The sequence below is a fragment of the Telmatherina bonti genome (assembly GCF_933228915.1).
Source record: "Telmatherina bonti genome assembly, chromosome: 9".
NCBI classification, from domain to species: Eukaryota; Metazoa; Chordata; class Actinopteri; order Atheriniformes; family Telmatherinidae; genus Telmatherina; species Telmatherina bonti.
In genome coordinates, this window is record NC_136627.1 from 30,288,152 (window position 1) to 30,307,579 (window position 19,428).

The window sequence follows — 19,428 nt, forward strand, 5'->3', positions numbered from 1 at the left end:
ATCCTTAGCTTAGATACGTGTTGGGTAACTCTCCGTAAATAAAGCCATTCGACGCGACTTGTTGTAATGTTAGCTGCACATAATTGCCTTTGGGTAGAGTGACAAAATATACACGCTAGCCAGTCTGTTTTCATCATTAACAATTCGTGATGGATGCAGTGAACGCGTTCAACATGGAGGTAAAGTTTACCAGTGTTTGTCGAGTTACGGCGGCTAAGTCTTTAAGCTAGCTCAATGCTACATAATGCCGTTCCTTCTAGTACTGTTTTTTTAGTGCATTAATGTAGTTATTTTAATTTTAAAGACTTAACTTGACTGTTTTGGGAAAATAGTTGTTCCTCTTAGCGTATACAATTGAAAGAGAATTTTTTTTCTCTGATTGTATTTGTTAGCAAAGTAGCCTAAATGGTGGTTGGTTGTTATGCTAGGACGTAAGTCACGCATATGGTTTGTTAACACAACACAGCTGAATTATATTAATTAAATATCCTGGGAAACATTAGTTGTCCATGGATTATCTGTATTACTGTTAACGCATGGTGCTCGTTTTAGCTTAGATTTGAATCAGTTTGGCGATTTATTAGTAAATTGTAAACCACATGGACACATCGTGGAGTTTTTCTGTTTTTTGTGCTGTAAAGACGTAGAGATGTTAACAGCTGTGACTATTTTTAATCAACCTTTTCTGCTCAATCTACAGCTCGTTTCTGCCTTTTTTAACAGGGAAAAAAAATCCTTCCTGTGTTTATGTTTAGTGATTGAAAATGCCAAAAAGAAGTCCACCCTTTTCCTGCTTAGCACTGTTGGTAACAGTAAACACGTGAAACATGAGCTAACTCACTGAAGTTGACCCATTATTGTCTGAATGTACTTGTAGACTCACCTAGATAAGGGTTTCACAAGTTTATTAAAGAACAGACTGTTACTGTATACCGTACAGTCTGAAGAAATTATATATATATATATATATATATATATATATATATATATATATATATATATATATATATATATATATATATGTGTGTGTGTGTTTATATATATGTGTGTGTGTATACATGTATATGTGTATATAAATTTATATGTGTATACAATTAAAATTAGTGTTTAGATTCCAGAAAGAAAAGATGGTGCTTTTGCTACTAATGGGGAGAAGAGTTTGAACTAATGTGTTATTGATTTCTTTGCTTTAAACCCATCAGCTGTTCTCCATGATTGACGTGAAACCTCCAATATCTCGTGCTAAAATGATGTCTGTAACCAAATCAGCCATCAAAGCTATCAAGGTAAATCATGTTATTTACTAAGGAGCCTTGTAGACCAACATTTTGACACCATAATATATAGATTTTTATTTTAAGATTGGTGGTAGGAACTGATTGTGATGATTTAAAAAAAAAATCATAGCATTAATTTATTTATACTTGACTCCTAACTGAATTTTACTTTTTTTTTTTTTTAGCAATAAAATGTGTGTTTATCTTTTCTCCCTACAATGAGATGAAAATAAACATTCATTTTTGAAAGGTTAACGTAGCCATACAGTACTGAGAAAGCCTTGAGCCACCTCACATCTTTATATATTTTCAGGAAATCCTGGGAAAAAAGTGCAGAGATTTCTTTAAATGTTTGTAACACAAATGAATATATTAATAATTCATATAATATTTTTTAAAAAAAAAGCGTAAATCTGAAAAGAAAAAACAAAAGAAGAAATGTGGTGTGGCTGAGGGCTAAGTTTCTACATAAATGTTGCAGCACTACCTCGTACATTTCTGTTGTGCCCTGCCTGCTCAAAGTAGGAACTGGGCTTCATTGACTAATATTTATTTTTCTCTTTAACCAGCTTTACAAACATGTTGTCCAGATTGTTGAAAAGTTTATCAAGAAGGCAAGTATCATAGACCCTCACTATCCAATTATTTAAGCTCACTTGAACAGATATAAACTGTCAGACAAGAGAAATTAACAATCTTTTTGTTGTTGCTGTTTTTTTCAGTGCAAGCCAGAATTAAAAGTCCCTGGTTTATATGTGGTCGATTCCATTGTTCGACAGTCGCGCCATCAGTTTGGTGTTGAAAAGGATGTATTTGGACCAAGATTCTTAAAAAATTTCCCAGATACTTTCCAAAACCTTTACCGTTGTCCAGAGGATGACAAGGTAGTTTATGATTTTTATATTTATGATTTTATTTTTTTTAAAAAAGAAGTTATTAATGAATTTTTTTTTTTTTTCTATACTTATCAGAGTAAAATAGTCCGGGTCCTCAACCTCTGGCAGAAGAATGGTGTGTTTGACATGGACGTCATTCAGCCTTTGATGGATATGGCTAATGGTATCCCTGCTGCTCCTCCTGCCCCAGAAGGTATTGAACTTAGAGTTCTATGTGCCATGTTCTTTTATAGTATTTTTATATTAAGAATAAAGAAAAACAATTTAAGTTTAATGTCTGCCTCTTTCATTGTTTTGTGGAAACATATTTTTCTTGTGTCTTAACAGTTCATGTTGATCCCAATCAAGAGACGCAGCTTTCTGTGAGTAATTCTTCAGTTGAGCCTGGTGTGCCCCATCTACCCACTTCTGATGCCTTAGCTGCTGTGGCACAGCTGTTTCAGTCCCCACATGGTCAGGAGGTAAACACTAAATTTGTTTGTGTTCCCCTAGTTCTTGTGAACCTTTATTTCTCAGATGACACTCTTTATCCCCCCACCAGCTGCAGAGGATGCTCCAGAACTTTCAGCAAGCAGATAAGAGACTGACGGCTACAACGGTTGCAAATAACATACACAATCCACCCCAGATGCCAGTGGCCCAGATCAACCCATATGGTACACAGACTGACAAGAAAAGCTCTTTAGCTGAGGTAATAACACGACTAAGTAGTGCAAAAGCTCAAAATGATTTAATCCAAATATGTGCTTTTTTTTTTTTTTTGTTTATGGAACTTTGTACCACATTTGTCCTCAGAAACTTCTCGATCGGTTTGACTACGATGACGAACCCGAGGATATGCCAGTTTCAGAAAGCAACATTCATTCACAGTGAGTTGAAGTAGTAGTGTTTGAAATAATCTTTACATATTTTTATTTTAAAGATGTAAAGTTCATGGATTGTGACATGTGTTGACATGCTTCTTAATGCTCCACAGATTTTTTTTTTCTTTTTGTTTCATGGCTTTCTGATGACTTAGGAGTAGGTTGAGATATTTTTTTTTTTCATAAAATCTGCACAGTGCAACCTCCAATAATGTAGTTATCGCTCACAGATGGTACAAAAAAGCGTGACCACTCCATAGAATTAAGATGTCCCTATGGACTATACTGCTCAAAGGTCCGTTTGAAACTTGGGTTATGTGCAGAGCAAAAAGTCTAATTATCAGTCAGCAAAAGTATTGAATTTGGACCATAGAGGATATATTTTGTATGTAATTCTGAACCAAGCAGATGAGAATGTCAGGAGCTGGTTTTTAAGCAGAAGTATTAAATTGTTGTAATGTAACTGCATGGACACCAATATGGTTTATCAGATATGTGGCAGGATAAAAACCATTCTATCTTCTCCTTTTTGTTTTATAAAATGGATATGTTCAAAGGTAACTCTTTTATTCTCTACCATCTTAATGTGTTAAGTTGCATGTTTGTAATACCCAATGTGCATTTTGTCTTGACAGGGATATTCCTGAAAATGTGCTAAACCAGTTTCATGGTTCAATGCTGAACACAGGTCATCATCTCGATATCATTGGTCAGACTGGGGAAACAAAGGTATTAACCTATAATCACTCTTTATTCTTGAATATTATCTCTTTTATGTTTGTTCTTTTAACTATTATTATTATTGTCTGTTAAAGAGACAGTAGACTGTTTTAGAAGCTTTATCAGGCAACATTAGTTTGGGGGTGTGTCGGAGTGTGTGTGAATGATGATCTGTCTATTTGTTTTTACTGATGTTTTAATAAATGTAAAAGGCTTTGAACTGCTTCTTGTATGAAAGGTGCTATATAAATAAACTGATTTGATTTGAATATAGGAGCTCTGTTATGCAAACCAATGTTCATAGATTGTTTTGAATAAATATTGTTCATGAAATCATAAATACTTTTCTAATTCTAGGGGGAAACTTTCTATTTATATTTTAATGTCTTTCAACATTTAGTAATCTTTATTCATGTATTCTTGGAATTCTTCTCTTTTAATCTTTTTTTTTTTTTTTTTTAGTTGTAAGCTGTAAACTTGATTTAAAATGTACAATTTCTGTGATGCCTACTTACGTTTTCTGTGACTTGCTCCTTGTCAACCTTTAGCAAAGTGGTGGATTTATTCGGGGTGAACATAATTTCTTGCCAGATGGGCATCAGTCTACAAATGAAGCTTACTCTCGGTCTCGGGTAAGCATGTTCATGCAAAGTTACTGTATTTCTCTTTCCCTCATGCAATTGAAAACAATGCCATAGTTAATTTAAACTTTTTTTAAACTGAATTTTTCAAATTTTATGGTTATTCTCAGAAAACTGAATAAATAAATAATGTAAGTAGTAAATAGTCTTTTCATCATTTATCTAATAGGAAAATTCAAGAGAAAACTCATCCACAAGGCGAGAGAGCAGACATGGAGGTTATGGCAGAAGATCCAGATCTGGCTCAAGGTATCTGTTTTCTCGTCACAGATAATTGTGCTGCATTGTGCGATAGTTTAAAATGTTGAAGAGGATGCACTAGCTTGCTGTGAATGGGGCTGCTCTGATCCACACTAACTGGAACTGCCAAGCTAACCCCAGTCGATTTTATATGCTAAAAGTAAATAACATTGGGACACATAAGGAAGCATGAGCTGCACCGTTTCAAGCAGTTGGTTATAATGTTGTGGCGGGTTGGTTGTATGTTTCACGTACTAGAGTTCTTGTATATTGTCATCTTATTGTGTGACGGAATATTTATGAATGATGTGATTATCTGTCATGTTGTAGTCAGTGCATCTTGTAGAGTAAAACTGCAAACAGAAGACTCCAAGGACGATGATCATGCTGTCATTAGTGCCTCATGTCATGGCAAACAAGATTATGGTTCTCTAGGGCAATACTTACTTAATAAATACTTAATAATAATAATGAAAATAATAATATATAAGTTAATAAATAATAAAATACTTAATAAATCCAAAAATGGAAAACCATTTGATTAATTCACTGACATCATGGTAAAAACGTTTAATCCTTTGTATTTCAGATCTCCTCGGAGAAGAAGATCAAGATCTTCATCTCGCTCAAGAAGATCAAGGTATCGACGCTCTGACTCCAGAGAGCGGCGCAGGAGATCTCGTTCTAGATCTCAAAATAGGTGCGAAAGGGAGAAGGACCGAGAACGCAGACAGAAGGGTCTTCCCAGCATCAAGAGCCAGACACTAAGTGGTATGTGTTATGATTGAAAAAACAGTGCATTTACCTTCTTTTGCTGTAAGACATGAACTGGATTATAGAAAGAAAAAACACTGATTTAAAGTAATTAGACACATTTAAAAACTTGGCACACCATGCATGTCCTGGACATGCAATTATCACACTAAATGTTTCTTTTAGTAACAAAGTGTTATCTGTTTTAATAATGTGCTTTTTCAAATTGCCTTTTGGCAGATAGCTAAACCTTTATAAGAGCAGATAAAATGTCAGCATGGGGTCACAACATTTCTCTGCCCTCTTCTTCGCTCTTCTCTTGCACATCCCGTATTTCAGTGTTTTACTGCCATGCAGAGGCAGTAATCACAAATACATTAAACAACCTAAGCTGTTGGCTGCTTTTAATTGTGTCGACTCTTTAGCATTGCTCTCGCGTTAAAGTGCATAAATATCTGCCTGAATGAAACTGTTGTATAAAAATGATTGTTCAGTACAACTGCTGTTTTATACTCGCATTTGTTTGCCAGTTATCCTTTCTGGCATTTGTATCCTGTTTGTTGTGAAATTGGTTAGCATATAGTCTGCTGTCAGGTGCACTGAAAGTTAGCTTTTGCTAACTTTTAGCCTTTGACCAATGTGTAGTATTTGCTCTTTGATAGGTATTTGGCTGATTTAAATTTTGGAAAACAATTTGTATCCATCACATTGATGCAAATATGAAACCGTCAGACAGCCCTATCTTGTTAGCAGTGCTTTTTTTTTCTCTTTTTTTTAAATTTATCATTTCATTTTTCAGTGGTTATTTGCGATGGCAGATTTTAAAGGCGCTCTTTATTACTGTGACCATGTGCATGTGTGTAGCATATATAAAGCATTCAAGTCTGTTTTTAAAAGACTTCTTTGGTTGTAATTGCGACATAAAGTAGTTGGAGACTAAATCTGTGTGTGAGTTGAAAACCTACTTTAATATTTTCTTTTGCTTGTAGTTTGCAGTACTACACTTTGGGTTGGACAACTAGACAAAAAAACTCAGCAGTCTGATGTGATGTCCCTTATAGAGGAGTTTGGCCAGATTGATTCTGTAAATGTAAGTTGTTTTTTTCTTTTATATCAAAGATACTTGTTAGTTGCTGTGATCAGACACGAGAATCCCCCTCTCACCACCACTTTTTCCTTTTTTTTTTTTTTTTTAAATTTTATTTTTATTTATTTTTTTAAATAAACCTTTTGCTTCTGTACAAAGATGATTCCACCCAGGGGTTGTGCCTACATTGTCATGGTTCACAGACAAGACGCCTACACAGCCTTGAACAAACTCAGCAGAGGGTCGTACAAAGTTAATCAGAAACCTGTGAAGGTATGTATCATTTGCAATGGTAACTTGGCTAACTAGAATGTGTTTAAATGGTGCTTGAATACTTTATAATTACACTTAATTTAATTCTTTCTTAGATTGCTTGGGCTTTGAACAAAGGTATAAAATCAGCACACAAAAAATTCTGGGATGTTGAGCAGGGAGTCACTTATATTCCCTGGAGCAAAGTCAAAGTTGAAGAGCTGGAGAGCTACCAGGAAGGGGGTATGGTGGATGCAGAGACACTGAATCCAGGTAAGACCATAAATTTTCCTTCAGCATGAACTCATCTTATTTTGAGTTATAAGACAACATTTTTCTTACTACTTTATATTTTTCATTGGGCTAGAATGGAATGTTGTTACGGACCTAAACAACAGGACAGCTCTTAATGGAGCATTGGAAAGGGTACCAGATAGGACTGTCACTACTCTTGTTCAGGTAATGCTGATGCAATTCTTAAACACTTTTTTCTTAATGCTGCAATGTTTTTATTTAGTTGGTTTAATGGCTTTGAGGAGAGATTGTTCTGCAGTCTTTCTAATAAAGGCTGTGAAGAAAATAACTTGTTGTTGCTTATGAGTGGTGGAGCCTATCTGAGTGAACTTTCCTTTCAAAAGTCAAGTCAACACAATTTAAAAGAAAAATAAATTGGTAGTAAAAAAAAATAAATAAATAAAAGAGCCACATATTGAAAGGTTGGTTGCTTGCATTACAAAACTTTGGTCAGATTTAGCCTATGTTAGAATTTAGCAGTGAAATAGCCTTAAACATGATTGTTTTACATTTTGGATGGCCATAAAGGAATACCGTTAAAATTCCTCAGACAAAGAAAAATGTTTGACAAAATAATAAATTTACACACAAGAAATGCGTTTATATTGGTTACAACATCCTATATTTTACATGTCTCATTTTCTTCTTCTTAAAATCTTTCATCAAATAAGCAGCTCACTGTGTCATTATCAGATGTTAAATGGACTTTCACTTAAATAACTTGCATAACTTGTACCACTCAAAGCTGACCACACTAGATTTAACAGTCACATTGGTGGGCAATGCAGGGTTTAGTGTCTTGCCAAAGGACACCTAGGCATGTGGTCAGGGGGAGCTTGGAATTGATGCTCTGACCTTCCACTTGGAAGATTTCTGCTCTTCCATCTGAGCTACAGTCACTCATTGATTGCTTATTTTCATTACATAGAAATAATTGTCAGATTTTCTAAGGATGATAAATAAAAATAAAAAATCTGTGAAATATTTGTGTTAGGTCTTAAGTACTTTATTTGATTAAAACACATTTCAAAATAAACCAAATTAACCATTTTAGCTTGAACAGGTAATTTAATTTCAGTTATTGTATGTATAAACATTCTGTCTGGACAATGTAGTTCCAGTAACACTAACTAAATCATGCAAAATAAACCTTTGGTTGTAAGAGTACAACATGCTGTTGTCTAAATCTTAAGTTAGTTGTGATGTTGTTCCTCATTGATTATTGATTGATTATTAGCACTGTTAGTCTTTTTTAATAGCAGTGTCATTAATATATTGTTATCTTATAGCTTATTTGAAAAGAGTAAGAATCCACATTTGCCTTTTCTTTGGGTTCATCTTTACATGTTTCTTCTTGCTGCTTTGTGAGCTCCGCTTGTCAATTACATTATTTAAGTGCACCTAAAGGTTACAGATGAGATCTTGCGTTCGAAATTCATGCATATTTGATGGGCTGTCTTTGTCTGTCGTATTAGTTTTTATTCATGGCTTCTTTTGTCTTCAGCTCTGAATGGTGCATACTGGCAATAATTCAGCAATTCATTTTTTTTGTGTGTAAAAGAAAATGGGTCAAAATAATGTATTGAATTTTACAGGAATTTTTGATTCCTTAATCTAGTATTAAATAAAAAAAAAGGGTAAATTAAAGATTACATTTGCCAAAACCCTTTTCTACATATTCTTGCACTGAATAAGAATCAACTGGAAAAGTGTGCTTATAGCTGCACATAAAATAATAAAGTCAAGATAATTCTGAATCACTTACAAAAATAGGAGTTTTCACAACTTTCTTCTTTTATGTGTAATGAGCAGCATCACACATTCACTTTTACTGTTTGGCGCATGTGTAAAGCTAGCTGCCTATCATCTGTAATAAAATGCACAATGAAGGTGGTGTAAGACTATATAATGTATACTCGGGCGTCAGATATCTCACAAACTCTGATCTGCCTGTAGCTAAGGGCTATCTGAGCTAACCCGTAGCCAACAGGATCTAACCAGCTAAAGGAGGTAAGCGGGCTAAGAACTACAGTTGTTCAACATTCCTCATCCTTGAAGTGGGATATCAGGTACCTGCCAATCAAAAGGACCTCCCCCCCCCCAATGATGCTTAACTTTGAGATGAAATTACTTCTAAATAGAGGAGTTAGGAAAAAAAAATCACTGCCCCCACAGTTGTCATGAAGGTAAACCCGACCTATCAGACCTAAAATGTTTTTTTGTACCAGGCTGTAAACATTTTTAGTTCTGCTGTGAAGTTTCTTTTTAACATGGGAGTCTATGGGGATCTGCTCTGTTATGGAGCCCTAGTGGGTGAGGGGGGGGGGAACTGCAGTTTTTGGCACCTCTGAATAGGTTTCACAACTGCTGGAGGTTGTCGGCTTGGTGCAAACCTAGTATTTGGTTGCTCCTGTTTGCCAGGTTTCCAAAATATTTTAGTTTCATTTTGTAGATGTCAATTTGCTTCAATATGGTGGCTTCCAGATTACCATGCAGCCATGTTGTGCACACTTTAATCTGACTACCGGTACTTTACTTCTGCTTTTTAAAGTTTCGTAATTTGCATTTCATCAAAAATTGTATGTAATTTCCCATTTAAGGTATCGAGTTTTGACATCTGTGAATTCATGTAGAATTATTTGTATCTGCAAGTAGATGCAGACAATATTTGATCATATTTTATATGATCAATGTTAGACTTATGCAGTAATAGTTATATTGACAGTAGAGAATTAACAAAGAAAGATGGTAAAATCATAAATCAGTTATTTGTATGACCATTCGACCTATTGTAAACAAAATGCTGTTCCTGAAACTGACTGCTAATGAGAAACTATCAAAGTTCTGTTAGGTTGTTATGCTTATTATTTATAATCCTGCATTCTTCAGTTTCAAAACTGTGTGATGCCAAATTCCTCGTGGCCCATCCTTTTACTGTTTGCTTTTGGGAAATACAAAGAAAAGAAAACAGATATAATGGAAATGTTCGATTAATTTGCGTTTGATGGCAGGTGTGGTTTTGTAGCCTGAGAAGTCAATGCGATTTAGGTAGTCCATATTTCTGAAAAGTATCTCAAGAGGTTTGTGGTTTTATTTTTAATTTCCAAGAAGAACTTTCCACTTAACATGCATATAGTATGTCTTTCAATTGGCATTTAAATTTGATCTGACTTTTGATCATGGTCACAATTCAGATAGGCTCCTCTGCTGATAGGCCTTTAACCCAGCAGTGTTTATTTCTCTATTTCTTCTTTCTTTCCTGCAAACTATTTGCATTTCCACTCAGTAACCTTGTACTGTCTTTTAACTTATTCAAATAAAGTGGGAATAAAAAAAACTTTAATTACTGTGGTATGTGTGCAGGAAAGCATTTCTGTTATCCTCTCTGTGTTCAGTAACTAAACTATGAAAATGTGTGAAGCATGTGTGTTGGCAAATGAAGATTTTAAATTATTTTTTTGACCACGAAGACATGATTAAACAGTCAATGTTTGAATAGTTAAAGATTAAGTTCCCATTAAGTGGAAAGTCTTATTTTAGGAATGTATAAACAGTTGGTGTGCTTGCAATAAATGGAATAGCGGCAGAAAGTAGTATGAAAATGTCATAATTTTAATCTGAATCAGCAGTTTTCAAACAGAACTTTAAAATTCCATAAAGGGATTGACAAACTAGTCAATAGCCATTAAAGTAGCCAAAATGAAATGGGCTGTCTGCCATGTTCGATACAAAGCAGGACTCCTAAACGGAGCACATCACATGGAAGAAAAGTTGTGCTCGTGGTCAAGTGTATGTTGCTGTTGGCTGCTGATGGGACTTAAAGGTCCAGTTTGGAAGAGGACTGGCAAAATGGGAGACAAGGTAAGCCAACAGTGGTATTAGTTGGGGCAACCAAATTGTTATATTACAGAAGAGACTTTTATTTCATTTTTGTTTGTTTCAATAAGTGGCATAGTTTAAACAATAAAATAAAAGCTCTGATTATGTTTTGCAAACAAGAACATTTTATATCACACTGCAGTATGTAAAGCAAGTGTTAACTTGTTCTAGTTTCTGCTGGACATGAGACTAATATAATCGTGGGTGGTAAAACTCCATCTCAGCTCTTAACAGGACTACTCAACCACTTTTGCTATAGTTTTGTCAGACAGATATGTGTGAAAAAATCTCTGGTACACATCTGTGTGCTTAATTTCAAGTGTTTTTGCTTATTTTAGTTGCATTAACTACCCTAAGTGAACCCAAAAATGCAACAAGTACCAGACCAATCATTGACCAAACATGGTCGATTACTGTCTGCCTGTTAGCAATGGAAAGTTGTAATATGTTTTGAGATCACTTTCTGAAAAGTGAGTCTCATGTCGCTGCAAACTGCAAACCTTCAATGACGCCATATGAAATCAGGAGTACTGGTGATATTTCTGACATAAATTCTGGTTAATTAACAACATCCTTTCTCATTAGCAGCATACCTGTAAAACTGGCTACAAAACTGTTTAATACTTTTTGTGCTTTGCATTGACATAGTTTTATATCATGAGCGGTCATCAGAAGATGACTTAGGCTGTTTGACATTGACAGCAATAAGCCCAACCCTTTTTTTGCCTATGTAGCTCTTAAAGTAGGAATTAAGGTTTTTTTTTGTTTTTTCTATTGCTGATGGTGTGTAAATATTTCATTTTCTCTTTCTATGTTCTTATCTTTGCTCTTGAAAGTTGCTCATTGACAACTTGTTTAGGAACAGATGAGATATAGGTAAAAGTAGTGTTCAAGGATAGATTTGTGGTTTTTGTAGAGTTCAGTGTCATAGTTCTGCACACTAGGCCTGTGTCTGCAGGGGGGGAAGTGATTGACAGTTGTGCCCTTAACAAAAATTCCTGAAGCAACAGCACCACAACACTTGCCTTCCTTACTGACACTCCCAACATTAAAACAGAAGTTTGCACAAATTGGCTCTAAAGATTCAGCTCAAGATGCAAAACCTGGAACCACCAGAGTGGACCTGAAGCTTTGGTACTGCGCTGGACATTTTTTTTTTTCTTAAATTTTTCTTTTGCCATACCTGACGTCAAGGTGAGCAGGAGGTTTGCTCTGAGTAATATATCCTTTAAGAGGGGACTTGCATAATTTCTTCTGTGGCCTCTGGAGGGGAAAGAGAGAATTCATGACAAACACAGCAGCTTGTGTGAAGACATGTCAGGTGAGTAGGTGGTCCTTCAACGTATCGACACATTTGTAATAACACTGTTAAAAGATTGTGGGCTTGTGTCCCAGACCGTCAAATGTGGTAGTTTGTTCTTTGCGTCTTTAATCCGCCATGGGTGCATATACATCGGAGTTGGAGCTGCCCAGCTGGAGAATGCCCTAATACACCTCAAATAAAGCATGTCGTGTTTCATTCAGCATTAACATGTACATAAGAGCATTTACAGAAGCTACCATAATGTCCTGTGACTCAGCTGTCTCTTGCTATGCTTGCGGTAAGACTTTCATGAAAGCACTTCCACGTTTTTTCCTCCAACAATATTGTACGTATCTTAGGAAACGATGCTGTCCTCTTTCTACAGTGAGCCTATATTACCTATCCAGAACAGGCTTTTTGATTGCTTTTGCTCCTTTGATTAGTGCAAATCAATATTCTTTTTGAGCATGACATGTTTCGATTTAGGTAGGGTGTACCAGACGGTACTGTTGAAATGATGTAATGGCATGATTGTCCATTGTTCCAGTTTGGCAGTGTTTCACTGTTGGCCATCCTCAAGAGCAGCTGCAGAAGGATAGAGAGAAGCGTTTCTGTAAGAGTGACACGGAAATAAAATTAAGGCTGAACGTCAACGGTTAATGAGCTAAAATAGCTTTTGAGCACAAGGTTAAACTTCACTGTTGAGACCATGCTGAGCAGAGAAGCTTAACGGGCCTTTATAGCAGCAAAGCTGGATAAGGGCAGCATCTTCACTTTTAATGCAAGATGTAAGAAAATTCACAATTGTTATAAAGATGAGGCTGAAAAAGTGCACTTCACTTAATGTGTTGTATTGAATATTACATTTCAGCTTGACCTTAAAAAGATATTAAAATTACAAAATTGTGTACACATGGTTCTTAATCTTAATGTGAAAACACTTTGACTTACATTTGTTTAGTTCTCTTGAACTTAGCAAAACGAAACATCAGAAAAAAGTTAAGTCCTAATGAGGAAACCTAGAAATCTAAACACTGAGAAGTGTGCTTATCTGCTGGTCTCTGTATTAGGATTTCGGTTTGCTCTGATTTAAGCAGACATTTGCACTCCCAAGGCATCTGCAAGTTTCCCCAAAACTAGTATTGCAGCCATGGTTATAACAGCTGCTCATTGGCTCACTTGTGCCTAATTTTTTTATTTTTTTTGTTTTATTTACTTTTCTGTCATTTTATCAGCCTTTACATGTACATACATGTACATACATACATTTTCTGCACATACATGTGCAAATTCTTCAGGTTTGAATCCTGAAATATTCTCATAAAACCTATTTTATCTGACCTATGGGCACATACCCCACATGCCGGGGTTGGCCAGGTGTCACAATTATCCAGATCTCCAGTAGATCTAACTATTGCTGAGTGTGTTGGAAAGAACTCAGCCCACAGAGGTCCCATCTGGCAAGCCACAGGGCCTAACGGGTCTCATACCAGTACAAGCCATCCAGTCAAGAGACCCTGTGTTCATGACACAGCAGGCCACAACTGTATACTGCTGGGAAACCGGGTCAGGTCGTAATGTTGTGACTCGTCAAAGTACATTTTTGATGAAATACCTGTGTAAAGACTTGTTGTCCACTTAGACTAAGTCAACATTTATTAAATGTTTAATCAAAACATCACAGAAAAGTGAAGATGTATCTACACTAGAGCTACAGCATTATGTTTTAAGTGTTGGGACTGTAAATCTGATAAGAATTTGAAAATATTTTTAAGAAATCTAACATTTGGAAAGGCCATAGCATTTATAATGGAAATGGATTTTATTTTGTAATGAAGTTATTCTAAATCATGTTAGATAAACTTAAGCTAGTACGGCAATTTAAAAACGCTTCTTGCACAAATGTAAAAATTCACTAAGTGTTTTGCATTTTTACTTTCATAAAACTGGAAAAACCACATCCATGAAAGCATGAGAGCTGGGAGAAAGAATTTTAAAAATAAGTCACTTTATTGGGGATCGTGCCAAATGTCAAACTTTGTGCTTGATGAATAAATTTATCAATGAATTATTTATATATTTTTTTAAACAAGTATCTCAGAGTGATAACTAGACTGAACACTGATTGTGTGAATGCAGCTCTAAATTTGTTGGTAGTGTTGTTCTGTCAGTCATTTTTAAATAAGGTGACCTTCCATGGAAAGCTGGGAATTCTTCAGTAACCCAAAGCAAAACAACAATGATCTAGGTCGGTGGACATCAGACCCAAATGAGGCCTCATAAAGGTGAGTTGGGGAAAAAATGGCTGGATATTCACATCATTAATCTGGCGTAATGGATTGGGATGGTGGAAAGGTAATGAAAGGCTCATTCATTCATTTTTTTTTTTTTTTTTGTTTCAGTCATCTTGCAATCTTAAATCAGATTTAGTATCTAGCTTATGCATCTAAGATCTAATGTCTGGCTGCCTGCCTTGTGGGATTTCCTCTTCAAAATTAACTTTGCTAGGAAATAAAGCAACCTTTTTCCAAATTTCTACAGAGGGAATGAAACGAGTCATCAAGCAGGCTGTTTAACTTGTTATGCAGATTATTTTTGTATTACCTCGTAGTTTGACACATATTCCCCCCCCCCCCCCCCCCCCCCCCCCCCCCCCCCTCTTTAGTTGCTGTTGTAAAGGAGTCTTCAACAATCAGCTTCTCATCTGTTTGGAAAATGCTTTGGTGTTCTTTTTAGCTGTTAGGTGAGCAAAACAAATGGACTCAGGCGTTAACATTTGGTTTAGAACTTCAGCAAACCTGCACTAGCTTGCACTTAAAAACCTCGCAGGTGTTTTGAGAAACAATTTGTTGTTACTACTTCAAGACTTAATGTAACATGAGCCCTCTTCTCATGCTTAACTTGTGAAAGAGGTTGCAGCAACTGTGTTGAAATAATCAGCAGCAAGTGAAAGGAGCAGGAGCAATGTTTGTCATCAAGCAGACCTGAAAATAAATGAACAGATATCTATTTCAAATAAATGACTCCTATAAACTGCTATTAAAAAGAGGAAATTTAATTATTACAATAATGTAATCAAAAATAAGCCCTGCAGATGTATATATTTGTCATATCAGGTTTAATCTCCAGCTTCAGTCCTTTGCTGAGGTGCATTTGCTTCATGGTCTGAAAACACCTGGTTTGGTCATTAGAACCACATGGTGAGCATGAAGCTTATGCACAAACCAGTGGGTCTTAAAGCTGTTGCTACATCTACATTGTTTGTAAAGGGAAAAAGTAAATGAATACAACATGGCCGCACATATTGCGTTAAAACAAAAAAAAACACTTCTGGTTGGTGCTGTATGACATACCAGTGTCTGTGCTGCAGAGACTGGGTGAGTCTTATCAGATCCCCAAAATGAGTGGATGACACAAGGAACATTGTTCGTGTACTGTCTGTCAAATCAATTATGAAAGATGTCAATAATAATCAAACTAGTTACAACAGCTTGAACTTTGATTCCTTTGTGTTTGTAAGTCAGTGATATATTATGAAACATTAAGTCTTTTTAGGTCCTGTAACATTACTGTACATTGTTGCTATGCATTTTTGCCAGTCAACAAGATTTATGCCATTTTTCTCTTTTTTACAATGTGAACAAATTCATGAGTATGAATGCCCATTGGCTGTCATTTGATTTTACAACAGGGGTGCCCCATCCCACCATTGTAGAAGGTGCTAATGAGAAAGTACCTGCCAAACTCAAGTTGGACTTGAACATTATTCCTTTGCAACAAACTATGTGGAATAAGGGTTTATTTATATATTTAGTTAGCTTTAAAATGGTAAATGAAGAAGACAGAAGCCATAAGCCACACAACAGTTGTGTTACTGTCGTAAACGCTTAACACATCCAATGGAAAAGATTGAGAAAAAACTCAGTTCAGTCAAGCTCCAAAGTTGTACACCAGATTGAAAACAATTCTGTTTTATGACAAAAGCCTTGGTTCTTAACTAGGTTATGTTCACACACACATATGATATTGATGAATGACCAGCAAGGTGTTGCATTTATATACTGTCATTTCTGGGCTACAAACTACTACCTTTTTCCACACTTTTTGAATCCTGCATCCTAAACAGTGATGCAGGTCCTGTATAAACGTCACTTGCTAACAAGTCATTTTATGCTTCATGTACACACCCTCATCATGGAAAACAAAGAAATGCATGTGATACAGCCTTCAAGTAAAGTTGATCATTGCTGCTGTTGAAGTAGGAAGTAGAGCTACTGCATGCCTTGTGAAGGTACAACTTAGATTGAAGTACGCTCGATAGATCAGAAATTATGGGGTGTATATATAGATGTGGATATGTGTAGGTATCTAATTTTTCCAATACAGTTGTAATGTCAGACCATTTCTAAATACTTAACATTCTGTCGACAGTTATTCTCAAATTTTATCATAGTCTCCCAGTAAAGAAGAATATACAAGTATACATATATGTGTGTGTGTGTGTGTGTGTGTGTGTGTGTGTGTGTGTGTGTATGTGTGTGTATATATATATATATATATATATACACGCACACACACACATAATGCTCAAAAAAACAAAGGGAACACTAAAGTGACACATTGTAAATCTGAATGAAATGTTTTTATTAAATACTTTGTTCTTTCCATAGTTGAATGTGCTGACAACAAAATCACACAAAAATTATGAATGAAAATCAAATGTATTAAATGGATTTTGAGCTACACTCAAAATTAAAGTGGAAAAACACACTACAGGCTGATCCAACTTGGATGTAATGTCCTTTAAACTAGTCAAATTGAGGCTCAGTAGTGTGTGTGGCCTCCGCGTGCTTGTATGACCTCCCTTCAACACCTGGTCATGCTCCTGATGAGGCGGCAGATGTTCTCCTGAGGCATCTCCTCCCAGACCTGGACTAAAGCATCCACCAACTCCTGGACAGTCTGTGGTGCAACTTGGCGTTGGTGGATGGAGCGAGACATGATGTCCCAGATGTGCTCGGCTGGATTCAGGTCTGGGGAACGAGCGGACCAGTCCATAACATCAATGCCTTCGTGTTGCAGGAACTGCTGACACACTCCAGCCACACGAGGTCTAACATTGTTTTGCATTAGGAGGAACCCAGGGCCAACCACACTAGCATATGGACCCACAAGGGGTCTGAGGATCTCATCTCTGTACCTAATGGCAGTCAGGCTACCTCTGGCGAGCACACGGAGGGCTGTGTGGCCCTCCAAAGAAATGCCACCCCACACCATTACTGACCACTGCTAACTAGTCATGCTAGAGGATGTTGCAGGTTGCACAACGTTTTCCATGGCGTCTCCAGACTCTGTCACATCTGTTACATGTGTTCAGTGTGAACCTGTTTCATCTGTGAAGAGCACAGGGCACCTGTGGCAAATTGCCAAGCTTGGTGTTCTCTGGCAAATGCTAAACGTCCTGCATGGTGTTGAACTGTAAGCACAAACCCCACCTGTGGACTTCAGGCCCTCATACCACCCTCATGTTTCTGACTGAGCAGACACATGCACATTTGTGACCTGCTGGAGCTCATTTTGCAGAGCTCTGGCAGTGCTCCTCCTGTTCCTCCTTGAACAAGGAAGTAGTGTTCCTGCTGCTGGGTTGTTGCACTTCCACGGCCTCCTCCATGTCTCCTGATGTACTGGCCTGTCTCCTGGTAGCGCCTCTATGCTCTGGACACCACGCTGACAGACACAGCAAATCTTCTTGCCACAGCTCGCATTGATGTGCCATCCTGGATGAGCTGCACTACATGAGCCACTTGTGTGGGTTGTAGACTCTGTCTCATGCTACTACTCGAGTGAAAATGCTGCCAGCATTCAAAAGCGACCAAAACATCAGCCAGAAAGCACCGGAACTGAGAAGTGGTCTGTGGTCATCACCTGCAGAACCACTCCTTTATTGGGTGTGTCTTGCCAATTGCCTAGAATTTCCACCTGTTGTCTATTCTTTGATTGTCAATCAGTGTTGCTTCCTAAGTGGACAGTTGGATTTCACAGAAGTGTGGTTCATTTGGAGTTACATTGTGTTATTGAAGAGTTCCCTTTATTTTTTTGAGCAGTGTGTGTATATATATATACTCAATTTCAGTTCAACTTTATTTGTATAGCGCCACTTCACAACAATGTTGTCACAGGGCACTTTACATACACGAATCAACATACACATCATTTCGAGCCAATTCATACATATCCTATAATAGAAACCAACTGATTGCATCGAGTCATGGCTTCGATCCAATCCCCCATCCTGAGCATGCATGAGGCGACAGTTGGAAGGAAAAAACTCCCCTTTAACAGGAAGAAAACCTCCGGCAGAACCCGGCTCAGGGAGGGCAGCCATCTGCCTCGGCTGGTTGGGGTGGAGATGACAGGAAAGACAGAACAACATGTACAATTGCACTTAATCAGGAAGACCTGCAGAAAAAAGGAGAAATAAGTTAGAGACGGCAATATTGGCATAAATTTATACATTAATAAATTTGAGTAATAGAGCGAGGTACTTCTCAGTGCATCAGATAACATCCCCATTGCTAAATAAGTAAAGGTTGGCTAGACTACCCATAACTATAAGAGCAATGAGCATAACCTGGACAGTTGGGTCCCGTACATGCAGACTCCAACTCAGGAGATGCTCATATCCTAACTATAAGAATCATGAAAAAGGAAGGTTTTCAGCTCGATCTTAAAGATTTTGAGGGAGTCTGCCTCCCAAACCCACAGTGGGAGCTGGTTCCATAAGAGAGGAGCCTGATAGCTAAAGGCCCTTCCTCCCATAGTACTCTTTGAGACTCTGGGAACCACCAGTAAACCTGCAGTCTGAGAGCCAAGTGCTCTATTTGGAATATACGGAACTATAAGATCTTTTATTTACAATGGAGCTTGGTCATGGAGAGCTTTATATGTGAGGAGAAGAATTTTAAACTTTATCCTGGATTTAACAGGGAGCCAGTGTAGAGAGGCTAAAACTGGTTAAATATGATCTCTCCTGCTAGTCCTCATCAGAACCCTCGCCGCAGCATTTTGGATCAGCTGGAGACTTTTCAGGGCATATTTGGGACAACCCATAAATAAGGAATTGCAGTAATCCAATCTGGTAGTAATAAAGGCATGGACTAATTTTTCTGCATCTTTCTGAGACAAGATGCCCCTAATTTTTGCAATATTACGCAGGTGGAAGA

At 37.0% G+C, this 19,428-nt stretch overlaps 1 protein-coding gene across 1 annotated transcript in view; it reads left to right on the forward strand.

The window, feature by feature from the left end:
- Window positions 1-19,428, forward strand: part of LOC306760026 (SR-related and CTD-associated factor 4-like) — a 27,712-nt gene continuing 8,284 nt past the window's right edge. The window contains exons 1-16 of the mRNA XM_079245780.1: window positions 1-179; window positions 1,203-1,286; window positions 1,847-1,891; window positions 2,000-2,161; window positions 2,249-2,366; window positions 2,501-2,634; window positions 2,715-2,864; window positions 2,969-3,042; window positions 3,672-3,765; window positions 4,305-4,388; window positions 4,567-4,646; window positions 5,227-5,408; window positions 6,380-6,480; window positions 6,637-6,750; window positions 6,846-7,002; window positions 7,097-7,188. Of these exons, the coding sequence (XP_079101906.1) occupies window positions 150-179; window positions 1,203-1,286; window positions 1,847-1,891; window positions 2,000-2,161; window positions 2,249-2,366; window positions 2,501-2,634; window positions 2,715-2,864; window positions 2,969-3,042; window positions 3,672-3,765; window positions 4,305-4,388; window positions 4,567-4,646; window positions 5,227-5,408; window positions 6,380-6,480; window positions 6,637-6,750; window positions 6,846-7,002; window positions 7,097-7,188 (1,701 nt within the window). The 5' untranslated portion in view covers window positions 1-149. The remainder of the gene's footprint in view (window positions 180-1,202; window positions 1,287-1,846; window positions 1,892-1,999; window positions 2,162-2,248; window positions 2,367-2,500; window positions 2,635-2,714; window positions 2,865-2,968; window positions 3,043-3,671; window positions 3,766-4,304; window positions 4,389-4,566; window positions 4,647-5,226; window positions 5,409-6,379; window positions 6,481-6,636; window positions 6,751-6,845; window positions 7,003-7,096; window positions 7,189-19,428) is intronic.